Here is a 27,090-nt window from a genome sequence, read left to right on the forward strand (position 1 = left end):
GTATATGGGAACTTTTTTCTCGTCAATGGCTTTCTGAGGGCATATGCCTAATTATGGAACCTGGGTCAAAGGGTATGGACATTTTAGTAACATGCTACCCAAGAGTTTTAGCACTCTATCTTTACCTTTTATTCCATTCAAATAATCTAAAATGTGAGTGTGCAGTCCTTTGGGTCATGCAAATTTGGAAGGGAGATAAGGCTCTTCAAGGAGTAAGGACTCAACCATTTTCCATTTTGATAAAGTTATAAAATACATTAGGATAATCTTTATATTTTCAACTTTAGACTGAATGAAAGAAGGAACCTGGGCTGATTCTTAAAGGCACTTGCATCTGGGAGCAATAGGGACAAAGGGGGATTTGACCAGATTGGGCAGCTTCTACCGGTGAAGTCAGATAGAAAGGGAACAGAGGCAGCAAGTCTTAAGAGGGTGTGAAAGAGACTGAAGAGGCTTGGGACTGAAACAGCTGTCTTGGAGTGCCACCTGGCGGCTTATGCAGAGATTGCACTCTGAGTCGCTGCTCAAAACTATTACCCCCTCTTTGTAGTTAAGTCGTTTGAGCTGTGTCCGACTCTTCGTGACCCCATTTGGGGTTTCTGTGGCAGAAATTCTAGAGAGGTTTGCCATTCCTTCTTCGGTTCATTTTATAGATGAGGAACTGAGGCAAACAGAGTTAAATGATTTGCCCAGGGTCCTACAGCTAGCAAGTGTCTGAGGTTAGATTTGAATTCAGAAAGATGAGTCTTTCTGACTTCAGGCCTGGCCCTCTATCCACTGTGCCACCTAACTGCCCACACTATTACCCCTAGATTAGGGGAAACGTTTTCTTTGTTAGACTCAAATTGTTCTTGTATGGGAGAAAAAAGGTTTTTTATAAAGATTCCCATGGTCTAAAATTGCACAGGGGGAAGAGCCCAAGAGAAGCTATCAAAAATGAAATTATTTAAATAGAAAGATAAATCTAGTAAGATAGAAAAGGCAGAATTTTCTAAAGAGACCAATGTGGATGCCCAGGGAACTTACTCAGTATAAGTCAACAGTGTGATATTGCAGTCAAAAAAGTTAACATAATCTTAGGCTGTGTTAAGCAGAAAATAGTGTTCAGGACTAGGAAAGTGACGCCACTAATCAACTTCACCCTGTCAGACCACACTTTTTAGGAAGGGCATTGACAAGCTGGAGGGCACTCAAAGAGGGCATCCAGGATGGTGAAGGACCTCAGAGATAAAGCCTTATGATGAATGGTTGAATTAACTGGGGATATTCGGCTTGGGAAGCTAGGAGCAATGTTAAGAACTAGCAAAGCTACAGATTTCTGTTCAATACAAGGAAAAACTTCCTATCAAAGAATGAGATGAAGTACTTTGGGAAGTTGGTTTCCTTTCACTAACGGTCCTTAAGCAAAAGGCCAAATGGTCAGATATTCCTTCCAATTCAGTTTATGAGATACCTTTTCAGAACTTTTTTTTTTGAGTGGCAGTCCCTTAGAAAAAATTCTACCTTAATCCCTGTCATAGTTAGAAAAATTTCAAAGAAGTTCAAATCTCTGACAGAAGCAGCTTGTCAGCTCAACTAAAATAACCCTTTAATTTCAGCATTGAGGCTGATCATTTGAAAGTAGGGATTAAATGTGACCCAATTAGTGACTGGAGAGCTTGAACAGTCTTGGCTTTCAGATTAGGTTGACAGTGTGCATGTAATGTCTTGGTCCTGGCTGCTCAATTCAATTCAATTCCATTCAATTAACATTTATTAATTGCCTACTATGTGCCAGGTACTGGCCTAAAAAGAGGCAAAAAACAGTTCCTGCCCCAAAGGATCTTATAGTCTAATGGGGGAGGCAATATGTAAACAAATATATGCAAAACAAATTATATACAAGATAAATGAGAAATAATTAAAGAGGGAAAACACTGGAAAAAAATTGGTTAGGAAGGCTTCCTGCTTAAGTTTCTGATTTGGTGAAAGTGGGACTACAGTAACCTAGTTCTTAAACTGGACTAAAGAGCCTGACACCTTGATAAATTACTTCTTGATTCTTCAGAACTATCTAAAAAAAAGTGGAAGATAAATATTCTTTCCACTTTAAATTATGTCAGTGTGGCAAAACTAAATCTGAAAACTTACATCTCAAAAAATTCAGTGATGCTCATATCCTCTCTCTAAAGTAGAGACCAGTTATTATCTCTGATTTCAATATGTAATTGAAATGCAGAGAAGTGAAATCAGAATCTGGAAACACCAATTCTTGGCTGTAGGTCAAGTTGTTATAACACTTTATCCTCACTATGACTTCCATTCCCTTGACCCCTCAATTCTCTCTCAGGCCATCTCCTCTGTACTAGCCACTCTCTCCTTTTCTCCCCATCTTGACTTCTTGGTGAACCATTTCAACTCTACACTGTCCTCTTGAATCCCTACCCTTTTATATCACTGATTATGCCTAGCCAAGCCTCAGTCTTGGATCACTCCCACTATTTGTCACCTTTGTGCCTACACAGTCCTGCTAAATAAAGATGCAAAAAATCACATAACTGTTGTGACTGGTTCCACTACAAATTTGTTACATAACCTCAACTGGGCTCTTACTGCTCCTAGGCAATCCTACTATCTCCCTTATCAATTCAGTATTAGCCACTCTCCATAGCAGCTCTTCCAAAGGAAGGCTCTATGTCTCCCATACTCTCTCAGCTCAGAACCTTGCCTCATATTTTACAGAAAAAAATGAGGCTATTGACCTTTCTCTTCTCTCCTTTTTCTCAATTTTTTTTTTTATCATTCAGGTGCCTTCTACTACTCTCTCCTTCTCCCCTTTTTCACATGATGGAGTGGCCTTGCTCTTTACCAAGGCTAACTCCTCAAGTGATCTTATTCCATCTTGTCTCGTTCAACAGATTGCCACCTCTGTCATTCCTATTCTTTCACTTATTTTCAATCTTTCTCTTTACTGGCTCATTTCCTACTGCCTACATTCTCATGTCTTCCTTATCCTGAAAAACACCCTTACTTGATCCTTCCATCCCTGCTAACTATCCAGTTTCTGTTTTGTCATTTGTAGCTAATCTCCTTGAAGAGACTTTCTACAATGGGTATCTCCACTTTCTCTCACATTCTCTTAACTCCTTACAATCTAGCTTCTGACCTTACCATTCAACTGAAACTTTCTCTCCAAAAGTACTAATGCTCTCTGCCAAATCCAATGCTCTTTTCTCAATTCTTATTCTCCTTGACCCCTCTGTAGCCTTTGACAGTGTTGATCACTCTCTCCTCCTTGACATTCTCTTAGATTTTCAAGATACCACTTCCTCCTGGTTTTCTTCCTATCAGACTACTCTTCTGTCTCCTTTGCTGGATTCTTCTCCAGATCACACCCTCTAATTGTAGGTGTCCCTCAGGGTTCTCTTCCTACCACCTTTTGCAGGAAGAGGAGTTAATTTTCATTTCCTCCAAGCCTTGAGATAATCAGTGTTCGTGTGTTTATGTGTGTATGTAGGTATTGCTAGTAGCCCATACTGGAGTGTTACCAGTTAAGATTTTAAAGGTTACTGGTTGGAAATTCCTACTTTAACAAAATCACAGAGCTGGAAGGAAACTCAAGATCTTCTCCTGGTCTAGTGCCTTCCCTTTAAGTCAGGATAAGAGCCAAAATATCGAAGAAAGCTTATTTGTTTCTTTTTAAAGTCAGTCTTTTCGTGACCTATTCACTGATTTAGTTAAAATCTTTGATGACAATTATGATGACACCTCACAACCACCCTGAGGTAGGCGGTACAGTTTCATCATTCTCATTATACAGGTGAGAAAAATGAGCCTCAAAAAGTTGAGGCTTGCCCACAATCCCACAGGTACTAAGTGGTAAAAAGAGGACCACAAATACAGCACTTCAGCACTGAAATATTATTTCATGTTATCCTCACAACAAATCTGGAAGGTAGGTGCCATTATTTGTCCTCATTTTACAGATGAAGAAAGCAAAGCAAACAGGTTAAATGACTTACTCAGGTTCACACAGCTAATAAGTGAGGCTGGATTTGAAGTCAGGTCTTCTTGACTTCTAAGTCTAGGGCTTTATCTACTGCATCACCTAGCTGTCTTGAGTTGTACAACCAGGGCTTGAACACTAAGTTATCTTCAGATCTAGTGCTCTTTCTCCTCTACCACACTGCTTCTTATAAGTTGGAAGCCCCTTCCAATTCTAAAACTCTTATTTTATCTACATTATTCCTCATAGAAGCCCAGATTTATTCATCACAAGAAAAGAACTGGTCTGAGTCCTCTGACTCGCTATTACCATTAGCTTTCTCTTTTTCAGATTAAACTTCAATCCCTTTAACTTTGCTGATCATGTATTTTTTCCATTTCTTTAATCATTTTGGCCCTTCTCTTCTCACCATGCCTGTACCTCAACAGTTCCTTACATGGTTTCATTTTGACAGCAAGGGTCAGCTTTTGGCCAATCTGAATCTAATAGATCCTAGAAAGGACAAAATATGCACTCTGGTTATCATTATAAGAAATGCTAAAAAAGACATACTCTCCAAGAAATGCCATGATTTCAATTACAGGATAGAAAATAAGTATCCAAATAGCACATAATTTACACTGTAAAAAGCTGGATATTGTATAGTTACTAATCTCACCAATAAAAACGGATTCCATCAGCTCAGAGCTGGATTGATTCAGCATCCAAATTAAAGTTCTTGCTCTACTGCTTAACTGTTTGGCTTTCTGACAAGTCACTCACCCTCTCTGGGCCAGTTTCCTCCTAAAATTAGAGGGTTGGGTAATCCCCTGGATCTGAAGCTCCCCTTGGCTCTCAATTGACGATCCTACGGTCTCACTTCAAGCAGGAGGCTCAAATATTTACTGAATCATTCAAGCCTCATAATTTTCAGGAAAATATTGTTTTAAAATACCGAGACATTTGTGAACAGTCCTTTGACAAGAACTGATTAAAGCAGGAAAATAAATGAGTTTATGATCACTTTTTTTCCCCTCTCTTTCACTTTTTCCTTTTATTTCTGTCACAAGTATTAAAAGTAAGATGAAGTCTGAAAGACATATGACAAGATGTGAAAACAGAAGTAAAGGAATGGAGAATCTCAATCCTGAATAATTTAGCACTGACTACATGACAGAGGCTGGTTGCAAACACGAGAAGAGACTGAGTTCAAATCCTGCCTCTGATATGTCCTACTTTTGTGACCTTATACAAATTACTTCACCTCCCTAGGCCTCAGTGTCTTATCTGTAAAATGAGGAGCTTGGACTAGAAGGTGTCTGAAGTCCCTTTTGGCTTTACAGCTATGATTCCAGGACCTGAAATAGACAGCTTATAATCATCAAGTACAAGAAAGTCAGAATAATGTACATACTATTAGATTAAAACAATAGGAAATACAGCAGAATCCTTGAAAGTGTATGGTTTATATCAGAACATGTACCTTGAAGGGAAGAACCAACCACATTAATACACACTGGAAAAATAAGTAATAATTGGTCATAGAAGGAAATGACTTATTGCAAATCAGTATTTCTTGGAGATGATCAAAGGAGGTGAAGTTATCTTCAGCCATGGCATTCACTTCCTCAACCACAGTAGGCATCGATAAGATCAGCCTGATTAGTCAGTTTAAAAACTTGCCTCTTTAGCAATGCTTATGACACTTGATTAACCTTCTTGGGCAAGATTTATTTTTGAAACCTCTTACCTCAGAGGGAGAAAGAACACCTTTTTTTTTTTTTTTTTTTACAAAATTTCTAATTCACAACACAATGAAATGAGTAAGACAAAACTGTCTGCTTTAAAAGTTTATCAATAACCTCTTATATACACATATATATTCACAAAGTGGTTCAAAGAGTCCCCTTAAACAGTCCTTCAGTCAAGCTCCATTGGCTGAGAACTCTAATGAGGTCATTGGCCATGGAAAGTAGAAATCATGGTGTTTTTCGTGATCTTCATTCTTCTTGCTTCACTAATCTTTTAACTAGGGACAGAAAGGAGTCCGTTTTCATCAGCTGTGTCTAAAATTTTACAGATTACTGGAGATTCTACCTACAGAACAAAAAAAAAAGTATTATTTAGTGAATACAGTCTTTAAGATGAAGGAATGGAAATAATGTTTCATTGTTTTGGTTCAACAATTTGGTATTTTTTTAATATTATTAATCTTCTTTTAATATTATTAGACATTGTTTCAACCTATACAAACTTCCAGTTGATCCTCAATGAATTCTACCCTTCAACAATTAAATAAAAACAACACAAAAAAGTTGATTGATAGTATATGCAACTTCAATAGTTCTATGTGTTAAAAAGATGAATTTGTAAGGCCATACCATATTCCAAAACAGTCATATACCACAATTTATTCAGACATTCCCCAATTTGCAAACACTATCTGTTTCCATATTTTGCTTTTACAAACAGGTGGTGGTGGTTGTGTGTGGTTTGTCCTTCATTCTCAAAGAGGACCATGATATCAGGGAGATGATGACATGACTTGCAATTAACTTTGATTTGAGGGAGGGAGGGCTGTGCAAAGTCACTAGCCTCATTTTCTCCTCCAGAGCCATCTGGGTCCAGTGGCTAGATATAGATCTGGATGACTGGAGATGGCCTAGGATGCAGCGGGAGACCTTGGCCCTTGTAAGCTAAGGTCTTTTCAGGTTCTTACTTTGAGTGAGGCAACACCCACTGAGGCTGGTGACTTTGCACAGCCCTCCCTCATTCAAATCAAAGTTAATTGCAAGTCATGTCATCATCTCCCTGATGGAATGGTCCACTTCAAAAACAAAGGACAAATGTTTTTGTGAGTAACCTGAGCTGCCTGAATGGGGACCCAGCTGGCCAGTTCCAGTTGGGCAACTTAGCTCCTCCCTTCCCCTCCCCTCCCCTTACTTGAGGGTATTCTGCCCCAAGGAAGGTAGATTTTGATGGCCAAAAGCTACCTAGTTACCTTAAGGTAACTAGTGGTGCCCAAGAACCACTTAATGTTATTTTTTGGACCCTCCTGGCTCAGTGAATGTAAACAGTAACTGTTTCTCTTTTGGTGAGCAACCCTGAGGGTTTCCCCTCATAGTTTGATTTTTTTTTTTTTATTAAAGGGGCCATCCCTTGACTCACTTCTTAATGAGGCTTTTACCAACAGTACTGCTCTGAATATTTTTGTATCAATAGGAGTTTTCTTGTCAATAATCTCTTTTGGGTATGAACCTAATAGTAGCACTATGAGTTAAAAGGTTATGAACAATTATAATCTATTTTACCAGCTGTTTACTATTGCAGGTGATCCTGCCATCTCTTCTTACTTCCACAAGAAAAAACAACAAAAAAGCCTCCTGATTATCTCTCCCCCATGTGTTATCTTCCCTAATTAGAATGTAAGTTCTTTGAGGGCTAAGACTGTTTCTTTTCTTAGTATTTGTATTACCAGCACTTATCACAATGCCTGGCATATATTAAATACATAATAAATGCTACTTTATGCATTCTTTCATTCACAACTTTAAACTGTATTCCAAGATGATTGAGCTCTTTGAGCACAGGGGCTGTTTTTGCCTTTCTCGGTATGCCCAGAGCTTAGCACAATGTCTCACACATAATAAGCACTGATTAAATGCTTGCTGACTAGTTGAATTAATTCAAGCCTCCATCAACAGTGAATTATTGTGCCTTCTCAAGGCACAATTGTGTTTTCTCAAGTCCCTTCCTATAACTGAACTTTTCCACCTTTTACCATATTTGCCAATGGGTTCCAGGTGATGTGTCAGTTGATTTGCATTTCCATGATTGTAAGTGCTACTGAACATTGCTGCAGATGATTACTGATAGTTTGCATTTCTTTTTTGTAATAACTTTATTCATAGTCTTTGACCATTTGTCTGTTGGAGTATAGCTCTTAATCTTACAGATTTCTGTCAAATTTCTGTAGATTTTGGATACTGGACATTTGTCAGAAGTGTTTTCAGAAATTTTTTTGCTATTCAATAATTTATTCTACCTGCATTTATTTTATTTGAACAAAAGAATTTTTGATAAAATCAAAGTAATTTTGTCTTTTATAATATTGTCATATCCCTTAACTACACAGTTGGGAGCTATAACCTTCCATTCTCCTCTAATTTTCTGTTAATTTATCTATATGGATCTACTGAGGTAAACAGCAAGATAATAATAGGTAACATTTACAAATGATTTTGAGATTCTAAAAATGCTTTAAAATTTCATTTGAGCTTTGCTGTGAGGCAGGTGGTAGTAGTCTCTCCATTTTACAAATGAGGAAACTGAGGCTGAGAGAGGTTAGTGACTGACCCAGAATCCTAGAACTAGCTTGAAAGCTAAGGTGCCATCCTTGATTCCTCACTCTCCTTCATTATACCCAATCAGTGATAAAGTCTTGCTCTCTCTACCTTTGCAGTAGCTCTCTTATATGCATGCCCCTTCTCCCTATCTGGTCTCTCCCCACTCCAGGCCATCCTCCACTGAGCTGTCAAACTGATCTTCCTAAAGTTCAGGCCTGAGCACATCACTCTCCTCATATGCAGTCAACTTCGGTGCTTCTCTTTTACTTTAAGGATCAAATTGGCTTTGAAAGTCCTTTGTTACCTGGCTCTTTCCTACCTTTGCAGTCTTACACCTTATTTCCTCCTCTCTCCCTGCCCTCATTTTCTGAGGTCCACTGATACTGGCCTCCTTTTTGTTCCTCACCTCATATGTAATACCCCATCTCCCAACTCCAAAGGTTTTCACTGGCTGTCCCTCATGCCTGGAATGTTCAACCTTCTCACTTCCAACTCCGAGCTTCCCTGGATTCCTTTAAATTTCAGCTGAAGTTCAACCTTCTATAAAAATCTTCTTCTAGTCTTTCTTAATCTTGGTGCCTTCGCTCTGAGACTAAACTGCTCCCCTCCCTACCAATTTTGTCCTGTATATACCTTTTTTGCACATAGTTGTTTTCATGTTGTCTCCTCTATTAGACTTAGAGTTCCTTGAGAGCAGGGACTGGTTTTTGTCTTGCTTTGTAATCCTAGCACTTAGCACAATGCTGAGCACATAGTAGATGTTTAACAAATATTTGTTGACTAACTCCATCTATTGTTATAATCATGTAATTATGTTATCAATATTATTTTATGTAATTGTTTTCATAATTTTTAACCATTATTTTTTCTTAAAATGCAATTTGGTCATAATGATTTTTGACCTCTCGTAATCTCTTTGCCAGTGTTTTACACACACACACACACACACACACACACACACACAGAGGTTTACTAGTGTTTTTGTTACTACTGGTCTATAGTTCTCTCTCTGCTTTATTCTTCCCAGATTTAGGAATGAGGACCATACAAAGATTTGAGTCTCAGAGTGCCTTCTTTTTCTGTTTTTGAAAATAAGTTATACAGAAGGGCTATTTGTCTTTTAAAAATATTTGCCAGTAAGAAGGAAATCACAGGGATGCCCAGCAATTGGGGAATAGCTGAATAAGCTGTGGTATAAGATTGTAATGGAATATAATTATGCTATAAGAAATGACAAGCAGGATGATTTCAGAAAAACGTGGAAAGACTTAAATGAACTGATGTAAAGTGAAGTGAGCAGAACCAGGAGAATGTTACACATAGTAAAATCAATATTATACAATGAAAAACTGTGAATGACTTAGCTATTCTCAGCAATACAATAAAGACAATCCCAAAGGACTCATGATGAAACATGCTATCTGCCTCCAGAGAAAGAATGGATACTGTCTGAATACAGACTGAAGCATGCTTTCTTTCTTTTTTTTTTTGTTTGAGTTTTCTTCTTCAAAATGACTAATAAAGAAATGTTTTAAATGATTACACATGTATGACCTTAATTGGATTGCTTACTTTCTCAGGGAGGGAGGAGAGGAAGGAGAGAAGGAGGGAAGGATAGAATTTGTAACTTGAAACTTAATATAATCCTCAAACGTTAAAAAATTGTTTTAACATGCAATTGAGAGAAAATATTATTTTTTTTTAAATTAAATGTCTGCCATAAGTCATTTGTAAATGATTCTGGATCTGGAGTTTGGGGTTTATTCTTCTCAGGAGTTCATTGACAGGGTTATTGCCTGTTTTGTTGGCATAGTTTTGTAGATATTCATCCATTTTGTGTAAGGTTTTTGGAAAATTACTCCCTCTCTATTTGGTACAAATAGCTACTTTTTGATAATTTGGGTTTTTCTTCTTTCTCTCTTTTTAAATCAATATAGCAAATGGTTTGAGTTTTCTAAGTCTTAAACAAAACCCATTTCTTTATTAGTTTAATTCTGTTTATCTTACCTTTAATTTTCAAAATGTCTTTTGTTCCTTTTTTGGAATTATGGAAATATTTTTCCTCCCAGTCTTTTTTTGTTAATCCACCCTTTTGTAAACATTCAGTGATCTAATTTTGTTCCTCCAACTGAGCTATAGCTTATAAATTTTATCTTACTTAATAATTTTTATTCTTTATTTTTTGTGTGTTTGACTAAGTAGGATGTCTTTAATTTCCATTTAGATTCATATCTTTTGTTCATATTTCCATTACCGACTGCTTTTTAAAGTTATAGTCTACAAAAAAATGTTCAATATGTCTGCCTTTCTGCATTTGTTTGAGTTCTATGTCCCAGCAAATAATCAATTTTTGCATGTTATGGATGTTTGTATAACTTCCATGGGAGCCTTATAAAATACTTGTTCTCTAATATTCTCATTCAGAAATGTGCACATGTCTTTCAAATAGAGTTTTACCAATTCTTTTCTTTAAGTCTTCTTATTTATTTTTCCTTTAGATATGTCAAACTCATTAGAGAAACATTTAGGCTGCCTAAAGGTTGTGTCTTATTGTCTAGGTAATGGGTTTCAAAAATAAACCTTGCCCAAGTAATAATTCTGAAGGATAAAGATCAGTAAAACAATATTCATTGATCCACCAAGTTTATGACCTGAGCTGGTTTACCCCTCCTTGGGAAACTTGGAGTCTCACTTTGCCATGCCATTCTGCTAACAATCTCTACGTGATCTCTGGCTCCATCATAAATGACATCCTGATGGGAATATGTTCAGATTTGGGAGGAATAAAAGTCTTAACTCTGGAGCAGGAAGTAGGGGTACAGATAGCTAAAGGAGACAGAGGCCAGGTTACTACTGTCAAAATGAATATTAAAAACTATGGCAAGATAATAATATGGATAATTGAGATAAAAACAGGATGAAGAAACTTTAGTCTGAATTATCTAGATAACTGTCTCAGTTTACTCTGTCAGGGAAGACCTAGCTTCAGGATGATATATCCTTACTACTAAAAAGATTGTTTAAAAAAAATTATACCATGCTCTTTCATGGATCTAATGCCATAGGTAATATTAATAATTAATTAGAAGGGTTAAAAAGCCTTTGGAGAAAGTAGCTCCTTTAATATCTTAGAAACAGGCACATATTCCTGCAAGAGGAATCTAGGCCATAACACATGAGGTAAAGATAATGAATTCAAGAGCAGAAGAAACATATACTACAAATTCTAAACATGGCTTTGACACTAAATGAACTTAGATATCTATTACTTTGGTTTTCTCATTATGTAGCAATGCCAATGTGCCTCTAATGTTGTTGATGGAATAATATAAAATACTATTTTATTTTTGTTCTTTTTTCACAATTAGGAAAACAAAAATCTATTGGGCATTCTCAGATGTCAAGTGGATAAATGGGCAAGAAAATGAACTATCCCTTCCATTACAGGTAGGGGAGAAAAATACTTGTAAGAATCAGAACTGGAAAGCTTGCCCAGATCTTTCTGGTTTGAAGGAGAACTGTAAAATGTAGTAATGTAACTGCCTATTGGGTTCATGTTTGCAACATCCCTCCTATATGCACCCTTCTCTCCTCTGACACTGCCAGCACTCTGATGCAAGCCCTCAACACCTTACGCCTGGACTATTGTAATAGGCTGGTGGTTGGTCTGCCTGCCTCAAGTCTCTTCCCCCTCCAATCCATCTTGCATTTAGCCACTGAAGTGATTTTCCCAAAGCAGACCCCCCCCTCCCCCACTCAATAAACTCCAGTGGTTCCCTATTACCTCCAGAATCACACAAAATGCTCTGTTTGGTAGTTAAAGCCTTTTATAACCTACCCTACTCTTACTTTTCCAGTCTTCTTACACCTCACTCCCCAACATGTACACTTTGATCCAGTAACACTGGCCTCCTGGCTGTTCCAGGAACAAGACACCTATCTCTCAGCTCCTGGCATGTTCTTTGTCTGTCCCCCATGTCTGGAATGCTCTTTCCCCTTATTTCCCCCTTTTGACTTCCCTGCTTTCCTTCAAGTCTGAACTAAAATCCCATCTTTTATAGGAAGACTTTCTCAATCCCTCAATTCTAGTGCCTTCCCTTTGTTAATTATCTCCTATTTCACCTGCATATAGCTTGTTTGTACATATTGTTCTGCTAGTTGTCTCCTCCAAAAGAATGTGAGATCCAGGAGGACAGGAAATGTTATTTGCTTTTTTTTTTTAAATCTTAAAAATCGAGTGTTTGATAAATGTTTACTAACACATTAGAAAATCAGATCCTTGGGAGTAGGGACTGTCCCCCACACCCCCTCCTCCGCCCATGTTTCTTTTCAGAAAGAAAGGAAAGTTAATCTAAGGTAGTTTGGGAAAGGCTTCCTTCATAGAATAGTACTATGGGATTTGGATATGAACAGGAGTTTTAAAAAGTTGAGATAGTCTGAGGGAAAAACTGGCAGCTAGCTGGTGCTGGGTGGGCTTGTAGTCAGGTAACCCTGAGTTCCTATCTCAGAACTAAATAGTTATATGATCCTGGGTAAGTTACTTAACTTCTCAGCTTCAATTAGTTAATCAATTAAGATTTATTAAATGACTACCATGTGCTAGGCACTGTACTAAGCGCTGGGAATAAAAGACAAAAGACAGTTCCTACCTTCAAGGGGCTTACAATCTAATAGAGGAGACAACATGCAAACAAATATAAAGCAAGCTGTACTCAGGATAAATAGGAAGTAATTAACAGAGGGAAGGTACTAGAATTAAAAGAGATTGAGGAAGACTTCCAGTAAAGAAGGGATTTTAATTAGGACTTAAAGGAAGCTAGGGAGGTCAGTAGGCACAGCAGAGGACGATGAGCATTTGAGGGATGGAAAATGCCAGAGAAATTTGTAAAATGAGGGAGCCTCTAATATCTTTTAAGGCTTTCAATCTGTGAAAAGTTCCTTTTGGACATGAGAATGTAGTCCAGGTGCTCCTTGTAAGCAGCCCCAAGGTCTTAACTTAGATTCTAGATTTGGCCCAAGACTAATTCATGACATTTGTTGTACTTACCCCAAGAATGTACTGGCAGGAATGAGGTTCTAACATATATACAGTAACAGCATGAGGTGATTCTGATTCTTTACATCTACAAAAAAAAAAATACTTTAAGGAATTCCACAGACTATAAAGACTTATGTTTGTTTTAAGCTATAAAATAAACCACAAAGGACTTTAATTTAGAAAAAAAATAAAGCAAAGATCTTGTATAATCTTAAATAGGACATGTTTTTTGTATATTTGTATATTCTCTATTTATGAAAATTTTGTATATAATATGGTTGATTAAAAATGTATGAAGAATGATTCAAATGTTAAACTTACTTTAGTTTTACTGTGACCTGTCTTGGTTTGTCAGTTAAATCACAAATATCTCCATTCCCATAAAAATGCGATACCATCCTACCAACAGAGAAGAAAACAAGTTGTTATTAATAAAGCAAAAAAGTTTATTCATTCAGGATAAATAAAATAAGGTCAGTCTGTACAAAATTTGGCTTATAAAGCATATTTTAAAAGGAAAAAATTGCCTTTTAAAGTGAATTTTAAAAGAAAAAAATTAAGATTTAAGTATATGTTGTACTTTTAACTTACTGCAAATAATGTTTGTCAAGGTTAGGTCCTACTCAATGCCCTAATTACAGATAACATGCATACTTCAATTAGTATATTATAAAATGCTCTAGCAGTAAACTATGCTTTCTCTATTAAGTAAAGTTAGCCATATCCCACTATTTCGTTTTGCTTATGAGTGCAAATCTCTATTCTATCTATCTATATTCTAGATAGTACACAGGCTCAATAATAAATTCCGAATTACTATAATCTAGATTAATAGGTTTTCCTGTATATTTTCTTAGTGTGATGTGTTCCTCTATAACTTTAAAATATAAATTTTTTATTATTATGGACTTGGAAAACAACAATAAACAAGAATATTTCCATATACAAAGAGCAGAAAAAGAGGACTAGATACAAAAGCACACATTTCTATTAGGTAAATCTTTTAAAAAGTATATGACAAATTCAACACTTGAGCTTTAGAACTGTCCTGCCTGTTTGTGGCTCCCTTCGAAATTCCTTCTGTTTTTTCCTATGCATTTAAAAAATATTTCATTGATGCTGCTTTGGGTATTTTTGGGCAACAGTATCATTACTTCCTCCTCCCATCTTCCCACTCCCTCCTTGGTGACAAATAATCAAAGGTGTCTGAAAACGAGCGTCTAATTCTGCACATCTCTGTCAAGGGGTGGGAAAACATGCATCATCTCCAGTCTTATGGAATTATGGTTGGTAATTTCATTAATCAAAGTTCTTTAGGACTTTCAAAGCTGTCTTCTTTTATAATGCTGTAGGTACTACTATATAAATTGTTCTCTCAGTTTTGCTCTTCACCTTGCATCAGTTCATAAAAGCCTTACCAGGTTTCTCTGAATTTATCCCTTTTGTCATTTCTTAGTGCACAACAACATTCCATTACATTCATATACCATAACTTGTCCAGCCTTTCTCCAATTGATGGGCACTCCCTTAGTTTCCAGTACTTTTCTATAACAAAAAGAACTGCTATAAATATTTTCGTATATAGGGCTCCTTTCCCTTTCTCTTGGATTTTTTTGGGGCATACGTCTAGTAGTGGCATTGCTGGGTCAAAGGCTATATTAACTCTGGAGATAGTTCCAAACTGCTTTTCAGCAAGGCTGGATCAATTTGATAGCTACATCAACAGCGCTTTAGTGCGCTCTGAATATTCCCTCCAACAACTGCCACTTTCCTATCTTTGTCAGCTTTGCCAATCTGTTGACTCTGAGGTGAAACACCAAAGATGTTTGAATTTGGATTTCTCTTAGCAGGGACTTGGAGCATGTTTTTCATGTCTGTTGATGGCTAACTTTCTTATTTTAAAAACTGCTTGCTCATATCCTTTAATCATTGTTTGGTTAAGAACTTTCCCCCATCCAAAATCATTTCCTTCCTTGCTCCTTTGTTTATGATGTGACCCTTTATATCTAGGTCATATATACATTTGGAGCTTATCTTATATGTGAGGTTTTGTTTTAAACTTAATTTCTCTCAAACTACTTTGCAGTTTTTCCAGCAGGTGTTGTCTGAGTCATTATATCAGTAGGTGATTATGTTTCTATATTATATTATATTATGTACCTAATCTGTTCTACAGAACAACTTTTCTATTTTTTTAACCAGTTTTGATGATCATACCTTTGTAATTTGAGATCATTCTTCCCTCCCACTGTTCCCCCCCACTACTTCCTTTGATATTCTTGACCCTTTGTGTCTCCAGATTAATTTTATTATTTCTTCTAGTTCTGTAAAACAATACTTTTATAGTTTGCTACAGCACCAGAAAAGTTAATTTAGGGACTACTGTCATTATCATTATATTGTCACAGCCCAACCATGTGCAATTAATATATCTCTAATTGCTTAGGTCTTTCTTTACTTTTGTAGAATGTTTTATAATTGTATTCACATAGTTCCAGTGGGTCTTGGCATAGACTTCCAAATATTTTATATATTCTATAGTTATTTTGAATGAAATTTCTCTATCACTTCCTACTGGGTTTTGTTGGCATACAGAAAGGCTATATAAAGTTCCATGAGTTTATTTTATATCTTTCTATTTTACTGAAGTTATTGCTTCAATTAATTTTGAGTTGACTATGTTTCTCTACACATTCAGGTCATCTTATTATCTGCAAAAAGTGAAAGTTTTGCTTTGATGTAGTTAGCATTTCTAGAACTATATAAAATAACAGTGGTGATAACACTTTTTTGCTTTGCTCTCAACATTAGTGGAAAGGCCATATTTATCTCATTACATATAATGCTGGCTTTTGAGTTTAGATAGATGCTATTTACCTTATTAAGGAAAGGTCCATTTATCCCTCTGCTACTTAGAGAAACTAATGCTGTCAAATGCTAATAGTGTTAAATGATTTTTTTTGCAACCACTGATGTAATTTTTAAATTATTTTTGTTTTAATATGGAAGATTATACTTAGCTTTCCCAATATTAACCCAACTCTACATTCTTGTTATAAATCAAACCTAGTTCACTGTGTACTTTCTTTTGGATGTGTTGCTATAGCTTCTTAGCTAATTAAAAATTTTGAGGCTGGAATCATCTGAGATATTGGTCTATAGTTTTGTTTCTCTGTTTTCTCTCTTTTTGGGTTTAATGATCAAGACCATATTTGTATCAGTGAAGGAATTTGAATAGGATCCCAACCTATGTAATACTATAATTCGTTTCGTTTTTTTTTTTTAAATGTTTGATAGAATTCACTTTTAAATTCATCGTGTTATTTTTTCTTTGGGAGTTCATTTATAGTTTATTCATTTTCATTTTCTAATTGGGTTATTTAAATTCTAGGAATTTGGTGTTTTTGTACATATTCATTTATTTCATTTGTAGTTTTGTTGGCATTTAATTGGGCAAAATAGTTTCTAATAATTTTATTTCTCCATTTGTCATTAATTCTTTTTCATTTTCCATATGGTAATTTAGTTTTTATTTTTTAAATGCAAACTAGATTATCTTTAAAAAAATTTAACTTCTAGCTTTATTTACCACTTCAATTATTTTTTTGCTTTCATTTATGCTAATCCCTATTGTCTTTCAGGATTTCCATTTTTGTACTCAGTTGACCTTTTCCGGGGATTTGCTACTTTTCTAGGTTTTTTTCCCCTTAATCTGAATGCCAAAATTACTGATTTGTTCTTTCTCTTGCTGATGAAAGCATTTTGTGGTATAAATTTTTCCTTAAGGACTGCTTCAGTTGCATCACCAAAGTTTTATCATTTCACTGTTCTAATTTTCTTTGATGAAATGATTACTGTTCTTTGACCCACTATTTAACGTAATTTTAATGTATTGTGAACCATGAAAGATTTTTAATATTCTGCTTTTATACATTCTTTTGTGAGGTTTTTATTCCTTAATACATGATTTTAGTAAAAATGCCATGGGCTAAGAAATATTTCTTCTTTCTATTTTCATTCAGTAATCATCTGAGAGCTATTATATCTAGTTTTTCTAAAATTCCATTGAGGTTCTTAATTTCCTTTTTGTTTATTTTTATGTCAGATCTGTCTACATCTAGTAGCTGAGTGTTAGAGTGTTGATATAGTGATGGATTTGGAATTAGGAAGATTTGAGTTAAAATCCCCTCCTCAGACACTTACTAGCTGTGTGACCTTGGGCAAATAATTTAACTTCTGTTTATCTCAACTTCCTCATCTGTAAAAAGGGGATAATAACAGCACCTACCTCCTAAGGTTGTTATGAGGATCAAATGAAATAATATTTGTGAAGTGCTTAGTAAAGTGCTTGGCATACTGTTGTTCATTTGTGTGCAACTCTTCAAGATCTTGGGGACTACAGCATGCCAGGCCCCTCTGTCCTCCATTATCTCCTGAAGTCTGTCCAAATTCATGTTTGTTGCTTTCATGACACCATTTAGCCATCTCCTCTTCTGCTGTCCCCTTTCCTTTTGCCTTCAATCTTTTCCAGAATCAGTCTTTTCCAATAAGTCCTGTCTTTTCATCATGTGGCCAAAGTATTTAAGCGTCAGCTTTATTATGTTTTTCTGATGAACAGAGTTAATTTCTTTAAGTATTGATTGATTTGATCTCCTTGCTGTCCAAGAAACTCTCAAAAAATCTTCTCCAGCTTTCCTTATAGTCCAACTCTTACTAATATACATTTCTACTGGAAAAACCACAGTTTTGACTATACAGACCTTTGTCGGCAAGGTGATATATCTGCTTTTTAGTATGTTGTTCAGATTTGCCATAGCTTTCCTTCCAAGGAGCAAGCATCTTTTAATTTCATGGCAGCAGTCACAAGGTAGATACTTAATAAATGCTAGCTATTATTGTTTTACAAAGAGTACAGTGAGGTCCTTAACTATTGAATTTTACTGTTCACTTCCCCCTGTCTGTAATTGCATCAACTTTTTCATCATTTGGTATATATATATATCAAGTATTGATACTGATTTCATTATCTGTATTGCCTTTAAGCATAATGTGGTTTCCCTATTAACTCTTTTAATCAAGTCTATATTTACTATTAATACTTGTCTGAAATCATAAGTGTTACTCCTGCTTTTTTGAGTTATCCTGAAGCATAATAGATTTGGCTCCACCCCCTAATTTTAATTGTGAGACTCTTTCTATTTCAAGTGTGTTATTTTTATTTTTATTTTGTAATAAGGCAACTGAGGTTAAGTGACTTGTCCAGGGTCACACAGCTAGTAAGTGTAAAGTGTTTGGTCTGAGGCCGAATTTGAACTCAGGTCCTCCTGACTCCAAGGCCAGAGCTCTATCCACTGCGCCACCTAGCTGCCCCTCAAATGTGTTATTTATAAACATGTTGTTGGAATATGCTTTTTAACTCATTCTGCTATCCTCTTAAGGTTTTAAAGGTGAGCTCATCCCATTCACATTTTTGGTTATGACTGTTAGTTGTGCATTTCCCCCATCTTATCATCCTATATATTCTCCTTTGCCCCCAACATCCCTCCCTCTTTACAAAGAAGAAGAGGATTGGGAGAGAGGTCTGAGTGCAACATTAATAATCTATAACTGATGTGATCTACTTCTGCTCCACTTCTCTTTTCTCTACACTTTGGGTGGTCTCTTTACTCTCTTTATCTACCTATTCCATCTACTCTCTTCGGATCATCAAAATATAACAAAACCATACACAGGCCCTCTTCTGTATTTAACTCTATTTAAGACCTCTGAAGACTTAGGGTTTAGAGAGGATCCTTTATTTCTTCTCCTATCAGAACGTAAATTTATCCTATGGTGCCTTCCAAATGCTCAAATGTATTTACCTTTCTATGTTTCTCTTGACCTTTGTGTTTATATTTCAACGTTTACACTGAATGCTTAGAAGTCCTTTTTCATTGAAAGTCTATTAGGATTATCAGCTCTGCCCAGTAAGTTATTCTTGGTAGCACATCTTTATCTTTTTGCCTTTTGGAATATCATATTCCAAGTTCTCATCTTCACTGCAGTGGAAGATTGTCAAGTGTTGTGTTACCTGGACTATGGCTCCCAGGTGTTTGAACTTTTTCTTTGCAGCTGTTCATAGTACTTTTTCTTTTTCCTTTGAAGCTCTGGATTTTGGCTATGATGTTTTCAGGATTTTTCACTTAGGTGCTTTTTCTGGGAAGGAACTCTGGGATTATTTCCATTTTAACTTTCTCCTATCTAATATGTCTAGGTAGCTTCCACTCATGATTTCTTGAAATATGGTATTCAGACTTTCAAAAAAAAAAAAGTGATTTTCAGGTAGTCTGATGATTGTTACGTTATCTCTCTTTGACATAGCTTTCTGGGTCAGATAGCAGACAAGGTACATTTTCTTTTTTTTCAGGCTCGTTTTTATTCTAATTTTTTTTTCTCACAGAGTCACAAACTCTTTTTGGTTCATTATAAATTTCAAGGAGTCCATTATAAAGGTTGTAACTTCTTATGCTACACTGTTTAATCTTCCGATTCTTAGCTGTAGAGCTAGCTCTCATTTTGTTGCCACTTCTTTCCTCTTTAGTTCCCATTTCACTCATAATTTTTAGCTCTTACTTCAATTCTAGGATTTCTAGTCGATCTTGTGGCCAAGGTGTGTTTCTGTTGGAGGTTTTGCTTGGAGAAGTTGTGCAGATATTCTCTTGGAGGACTGTTATTGGACCAACCTTGGATCCATAATACTTCTTTAACATTAGCGTCTTCTTCTATTTACTCGTTTTTTTCCTGAATTAGTACTCGAGTACTTTTGAAGAAATGTTGAGGCCTTCTTGGATTCTTGTTTGGGGTCCTGTCAATGCTTCTTCTGGGGTTGCTCAGGCAAGTGAATGGCAGACTTTCAGAGTCCGAGGGTGGAGTCTGATTGGTGGCTGAGCTCTTCAGGCTCTCAGTCCTTTTATGGAGTCAGATTACAAAGCCACAGTTTCCACAGATTGATGGCTTGCCTTCTCACCTTCTTACCCTTAGGTAAACTGCTGTTAAATTCAGTTTTTCCTTGCTCATCCCAGACTTACAAGTCTTTATAGACTTCAATATTCTGTTCTGAGGCTGGGCTTTTCTGGTTGTACATTATTCACAGTGCCTGCAGGCTTCTGGCTATCTCTCTATGTAGACCTGGGCTAGAAAAATGCTTACTATAATTTTTTTCTTGAATTTTTCAATTGTGAGCTGCTTTTCTATACCCTTGCTAGAGTATTTAAGTGAGAGCTGAGCTGTATACTACTGGTCATGTCATCATCTTAGCTGAAACTCCTTTCCTTTCTAATTTTAATTGCACTGCTTTGTCTGTGAAAAAGCTTTTCAATTTTATGTAATAACAACTGTCCATTTTTATCTTCTGGGATCCTCTTTTTCCTTTTTTTTGGTCAAGAGCCCTTTCTTTATCCATAGTTGTAAAAGTCATCTCTTCCCTTGTTCCTTTAACTTGTTTAAGATAAGAACTTGTTTATATGTAGGTCATATATCCATTTGGTGCTAATTGTAGTATACTGTGTGAGATGTTGGTCTAAACATAATTTCTGCCAGACACCTTTCCAGTTTTTCCAAGTAGTGTTTGTTGAATAGTGAGCCCTTATGCCAGTAGTTGAAGTCTTGGGGTTTATAAAACCCAAATATGCTACTATGTTTATTTGTTTCTGGAATATATTTATCTAATTTGTTCCACAGATAATTGTCTACTAAAAAGATATACCAATGTGAAGACATTCAGAGACCAGAAAGGGAAAGCATTTAGGAAGGTATATGGGTAAAGGTCAAAGGATGGAGAAAAAGAAGTGATTCTGTTAACTAAAGTATACTACAGGGCATCTTGATGGAAAGAGGGAATGGATGAAGAGTTTTAGAAACAAAACAAAGTAGGAACAGAAGCATCATGATACAATAATGATCTTAAATTATCCAGTCATCTATTGGAGCTTTCTCTCTGCCAAAAGCAGAGTAGTTAATAACTTCTTCACTTAATTTAGTGATAATTTTACTCTTCAAAAGTTGAGGAGTGAACCAATATGGATCTGATTCTTACTAAGAGGAAGTAAGAAGGAAATGATGTGAAGTGACCACTCCTTAGAGTTTCTGACAGAAGAGAAGAAATCTTGGCACAGTAAGTGCTTAATAAATACTTGTTGGGTTGGTTTGACTTGACATGAATCCTAGATTTTGGGGAAGTACATTTCAAAAGAGTCCAGAGGAAAGACAGGTAGGATCCCATAGAATAAAATGCTTCTAGGAAGTCAGCCCAGGAGGGATAAGTGACGCTCAAGAATGGACTTCTGAAAAGTCAAAAGGAAACAGTTCTAATAAGGGAAAATGGATTTATCTGAAGAGACTGTTGTGAATGCAAAGGGAACTCATTAGCTTAGATTTTTTTTTTAAAGTACTATATATAAGATGGAAGCAAGGCCAGGTAACAGAAGATGAATGAATATAAGAAGGTAGTATGATTCTTCAAAAACAGAATGCAAAAATTCACAGTGAGCTGAGATGGATGAAAAAAGGTAAGAACAACAAAAAGGGAATTTTAAAAGGTATTATGAACGAAAAAAAGGAGAGCCAAAAAAGCATACAGCTTTAGCTGGATGAGATGATGACAACTGGCAAATATTTTTTATTTTGTTTTGTAAAAGAGATTGACTGTTACATTGGAAATGACATTATAAAATGGCTAGCAAGGAGCTGATGATCAAGATCAGTAAGAAGATATTGTTGAAGTCTGGTGCTTACCTAACCAGATGAATGACATCCTTGGATCCTGAAAGAATTGGCAGATTAAGTACTGAACCACTATTAGTGGTTTTTGAAAAAATCATGGAAAATAGGGGACAAAGCACAAGAATGAAGAAGGGTAATGTCATGATTTTCAAAAAATAAAAGATAACAGTGTGTGAACTATAGGTCAATGAGAATAACTTTGATTCCTGGAAAAATTATAGAATGGCTCATAAAAGAGATGACTGAACATCTAAAAAGGGAAGCAATGACTACAGAAAGCAATCATAGTTTCATCAAGAACAAGTCATCCTAGATTAATTCCATAGTCTTTTTTGACAGGATTACTAAACTAATATATTAAGGGAATGATATGGATCTAGATTACCTTAATTTTTAGCAAAGTTTCTGATAATTCTGCTATTCCTATGGACGAGATGGAAAGATATGGAATAGACAATCACACAATCAGATGGATTCAGAATGGGTTAGATGAATGGATTCAAGGAGAAGCTGTTATTGGTTTAATATTAACATGGCAGGAGGTCTCCAGTGGAGTAACCCAGAGTTCTCTGATTAGTCCTGTGATATTTAATATTTTTATTAATGACTTGGATAAAGGCATATTCATTAGATATGTAGATGACTCAAAGCTTGGAGGGATAACTAATCCAATGGGAGATAAGAGTTAGTATCCAAAAGGATCTTGAAAGGCCTTGAGCTTTTGGGTTAGCACTGGGTTTAATCTAGAAAGATGAAATTCAAAAGAGATAAAGTCTTATACTTGGGTAGAAAAAAATCAACTTCCCAAGTATAATTTAGGGGAAGGTATGGATAGGCAAGAGTTGTTCTGAAAAATAATCTGGGGGTTTTAGTACACTGAAAACTCAATACAATTCTACAGTATGATGAAGCTTCCAAAAATGCCAATGTAATCTTAGGCTTTAAGGCTTGTTACTGTTTTATTTTTTGAGGGAGTTAAATCTCTAGGGTCCTCTAAGTAAACATCATATCTGTAAAAATCATATTTTTTTCTTGTTTGTCTGCTCCCTCAAATTTTTTTTATGTTATTTACAGAGCTAGCAATTCTAGAACTATATCAAGTAACTGCTGGAAATGGACTTTCTTTCTTTATATCTCATCTTACTGGAAAGGCCTCTAGTGTTTCTCCATTGCAGATAACTGGCACTCGGTTTTAAATAGATATTACTTACTGAGTTAATGAAGAGCCAGTTTATTTTCATAGCATAATGGGGAAAAATGCTGAGTTTGGAAAGCTGAACGATTAATGGACTTGAGTGTGAATTCTGTCTCTGCAAATAACTACCTGTGACCTTAGGCAAGTCATTTTACTTCTCTAGGTCACATAATGGACAGAATGCTGGGTTTGGAGTCAGTAAGACCTGAGTTCAAATTCAGCCTCAGACACTTACAAATTCAGCCTTACAGACACTTGGGCAAATCACTTAACCTCTGTTTGCTTCAGGTTCCTTATCTGCAAAATGCGGATAATAATAGCACCTACTTACCAGGGTTGTTGTGAGGATCAAATGAGATAGTAATTGTCAAAAGCCTAGCACAGTACCTGGCACACAATAAGTGCTATATCAATTTTAGTTGTTATTCTTGTTGCTGTTGTTGCTTACTTTGCAAAACGGCTTTGTTAAGATCCCATTTCCTATTTTTGTTAATTTATGTAATATTCCTCTAAAACTTTATAAAGTTTACTTACCAGCTCAAATTAGCCTACAATTTACAATTCAAATCACAATCCATACAAAAAAAGAAGTAAAAGGTTTATACCTAATATTCTTAAGACTAAGAAACCAGATTTCTAATCAGCCAGAAAATCCAGCACATTCAGAAACCAGAGCCTCTCAATACAATCAGCTCCTCAAAGGTTAAACTTAGAGCCTGAGAGGCAAATGAAGAAATGCAATCAAAATCAGATGACTGCCCACTTTGTCCCAGGATTGAAGACTAACATTTAACATAGCTGGAAAGCAGGGGTACCAGCCAAGTCATTAAGTCTGATAATCAAAGGAGATCATTTAAGGCATATGATACCACTTTTTAAGAGGCAAAGGTACCAAATATATTGAAACCTCAGAATAATACTAGCTTTAAGCATGCAGTTCCTTTGGACCCAGTGTAGTTACAAAAGCATCAGAGCACCCACATACTTATTCTATGTCTTTTGATTCTAATATAATGCAATGTCCTAATTGAGAAATTAGAAATCTTGAGGTTGTAAATGAAAACATTCGTATTTTTAACATCACTCTCTGATTTTTCTTTGTTGTTCTTTGGACTTTACCTAACTATTTGTGTACCATCGTCTCGGAGATGATAGGCTCTAGCGGTGTTCTTCTTTGCCCATTCAATATGCTCTTCTTTGTTCCATGTTCCCACAATCACAGATGTTTTTCCAATTTCCTTATCCTAAAATATGGAAAAATGCTTGTGACAGGTTTTACAGTTTGAAATATCATATCTATATTGATGACTTACATCTTTTTCCAATTTGCTTTGACCATTAGCCCTGTATGGAAACTACCTGTTGAATATATTCATTCAGATAGCCATTCCTTTAACTTAATGCATCCAAAATTTACCATCTTCACTCTGAATTAGATTCTATTCTCAAATTATCTTTTCATTAATGGCACCACCAGTCTCCTACTCACTGAGATTACAAACAGTTCTCTGGTTCCTCCAACTCTGTCTTCTTTTATATCCATCAGTACCATCACTTCCTTTGAAAATTGCTAAGTAAGAAGTTATAATGTAGTGGGGAAAAAGCAATAGCTTAGGACCATTATGACCGACATTTACTATATGTGTAACTTTGGGGAAATCGCTTCACGTACTTGAACAACCAACTTTGCAGTGTGGTTTTGAGAATCAAATGATAGCTACAATTAATGTAAAGGGCTCAGTAAACTACAAAACACCACATAAATACAACTGATTTCTATCAATCTTGAGAACAGCAACTACTTCTTAAGTGGCCCCTCTCCCTTCCAACTCTCCTGCAGACTCAATCACAGAATTTTGGAGTTGGAAGGTACCTAAATAGTATTAAGGGACCCCCTGAACTTGTCTTCTTGAGTTGCCATTATTTTCAGAAACACTGGACCTGGAGCATACAGGAGGTCCTGAACATGTCAAGGACAAAGTCCACCCTGTCTGACGTACTTTGTTGTTTGCACTCCTAGCTGGACTCCCTATGTGACCCTGGGAGTCAAATCAGCAACAAAAAACAGGTGCCAGTCAGTCTGCACCAGACTTAGAAACTTTGTGCAGCTAGGTAGATAAATAGACCATCCTATCTTCATGATCTAGCAGTTCTCAAGGGAAAAGAATGAGGCTTTTGCCATTGCCTTTCTCCTTCCCTTTGGGAGGGGATTAATCCTTTCCCCACCTCTACTGTTCTTTTCCTTCTCTCATGCCACTCCCATTTAGGAGGAGACTGATGCCCCTCCTCCTCTCTTTGTTGCAATTTCATAAATATGCAAGCTTCTGTTTGAATTGTGATCTCCTTGCACCTATGCAGGGGTTCCACATTCAAGTTTATTTCTCTTGTAGTAAATCCAATTGCAATGTGCATCTCATAAACTTGTGATTTTTTTTTGATTAACACTAGCCAATAGTACAACTCAGACCTGAACAAGAAGCCCTCCACCACATACCCTAAAGTGTTTATCCAACATTATTTTGAAGATCGCAAATGAGGCGGGGTATCCATTTATTCCTGAGGCAGCCTATTCCATTTCTGGCTACTTTTAACTGTTAGGAAACAAAAATATTCATGCAGATCTAATCTTCCTAAGGTACCTGATTTTATCATGCTGTTTTTCTTCAACAGCTTTCTAATTCCTAAAAAAAAAAAAGTCCAAATTCCTGAACCTGAAACTCATGGCCCTTCATAGCTTTGTCTCAGCCAACTTTTCTGATTTTATCTCCAACTCTTCTTTCAGGTAACAGCCAAACCAGTTTCCATACCATTCACTAAACATGTCACACTTATTTGTAATGTCAACACTTTGCTCATACTGTTTGCTTCACTCTGAATGCCCTTTGTCCAACAGTCTACTCATCCAAATTCTATCTATCCTTGACTTTTCAGCTCTAGTCTCATCTCCTCCATAATATCATCTCTAATTGATCCAGGTCACTTTCATATCCATATTCTCTGAACTTCACTATTATTTATTGTCTATATCACTTTTTGTCACTTAAATATCATACTAAATTGTTTTAGTATAATATTGCTTGCTGATTCAATGAATAATTCAATAAAAAGTACTAGGTCAGAGAATGTCTTATTTGTCTGGGATGGTTCAAATGTGGTCCTCTCTAAAGTGAAGGAGATGAAGGGTAGGTGGCTTCTTTTAATTTCCAAAATAAAATAAAATTACTCTGGGCATAATATTAAAAAAGCTGCAGATCTCCATTATGTACAGCTTGCTTTTCTCAGAAAGTATATAATAAATTCAATATGTAGCTTTCAAAACTGTCTTGCTTTCTTTCCAGCTTTTGTTCTGTTCTCTTCTTTTTTTTTTTTAAAAGATGCCTCAATGAACCTACGATCTTTTCCTTCAAGGACTTCCCTTCCTCCCTTTTTTCTTTCATTCCTATCCTATCCATATCACCCCTTATCCTCCCACTCCTCTTCATACAGGAAAAAAAAAAAAAGATTTCTGCTAAATTTTCTTAGATTTTAAGACACCTTGCCTAGGCTGGAAGAATACTCATTCCATATAAAATTTGTTTTATTACCATCAGAAAAGTATTTTCTCCCCTTACCCACATTTTTCCTCATTAATTAAAAAGTAATCTTTTTTATCTCAAAACCACAAAAGTTCCAAAGAGGAAAATATTATATAACACAAAAATGTTGGAACATAAAAAACTGCCACCTAAGGGACCTTGAGTCCAGAAATGTATTTTCCATGAATACTTACACCCTAGTCCATTACTCA

The 27,090-nt window shown here is 36.0% G+C and overlaps 1 protein-coding gene across 1 annotated transcript in view; it reads right to left on the reverse strand.

The window, feature by feature from the left end:
- Nucleotides 1-5,715: 5,715 nt before the first annotated feature.
- ERLEC1 (endoplasmic reticulum lectin 1) overlaps nucleotides 5,716-27,090 on the reverse strand; it is a 50,467-nt gene continuing 29,092 nt past the window's right edge. Inside the window, exons 11-14 of the mRNA XM_027865073.1 lie at nucleotides 24,423-24,547; nucleotides 13,670-13,747; nucleotides 13,358-13,433; nucleotides 5,716-6,061 (exon numbers count right to left, since the gene is read on the reverse strand). Of these exons, the coding sequence (XP_027720874.1) occupies nucleotides 5,990-6,061; nucleotides 13,358-13,433; nucleotides 13,670-13,747; nucleotides 24,423-24,547 (351 nt within the window). The 3' untranslated portion in view covers nucleotides 5,716-5,989. The remainder of the gene's footprint in view (nucleotides 6,062-13,357; nucleotides 13,434-13,669; nucleotides 13,748-24,422; nucleotides 24,548-27,090) is intronic.

This window comes from Vombatus ursinus, unplaced genomic scaffold (genome assembly GCF_900497805.2).
Source record: "Vombatus ursinus unplaced genomic scaffold, bare-nosed wombat genome assembly UNPS02014778.1, whole genome shotgun sequence".
Classification (NCBI taxonomy): Eukaryota; Metazoa; Chordata; class Mammalia; order Diprotodontia; family Vombatidae; genus Vombatus; species Vombatus ursinus.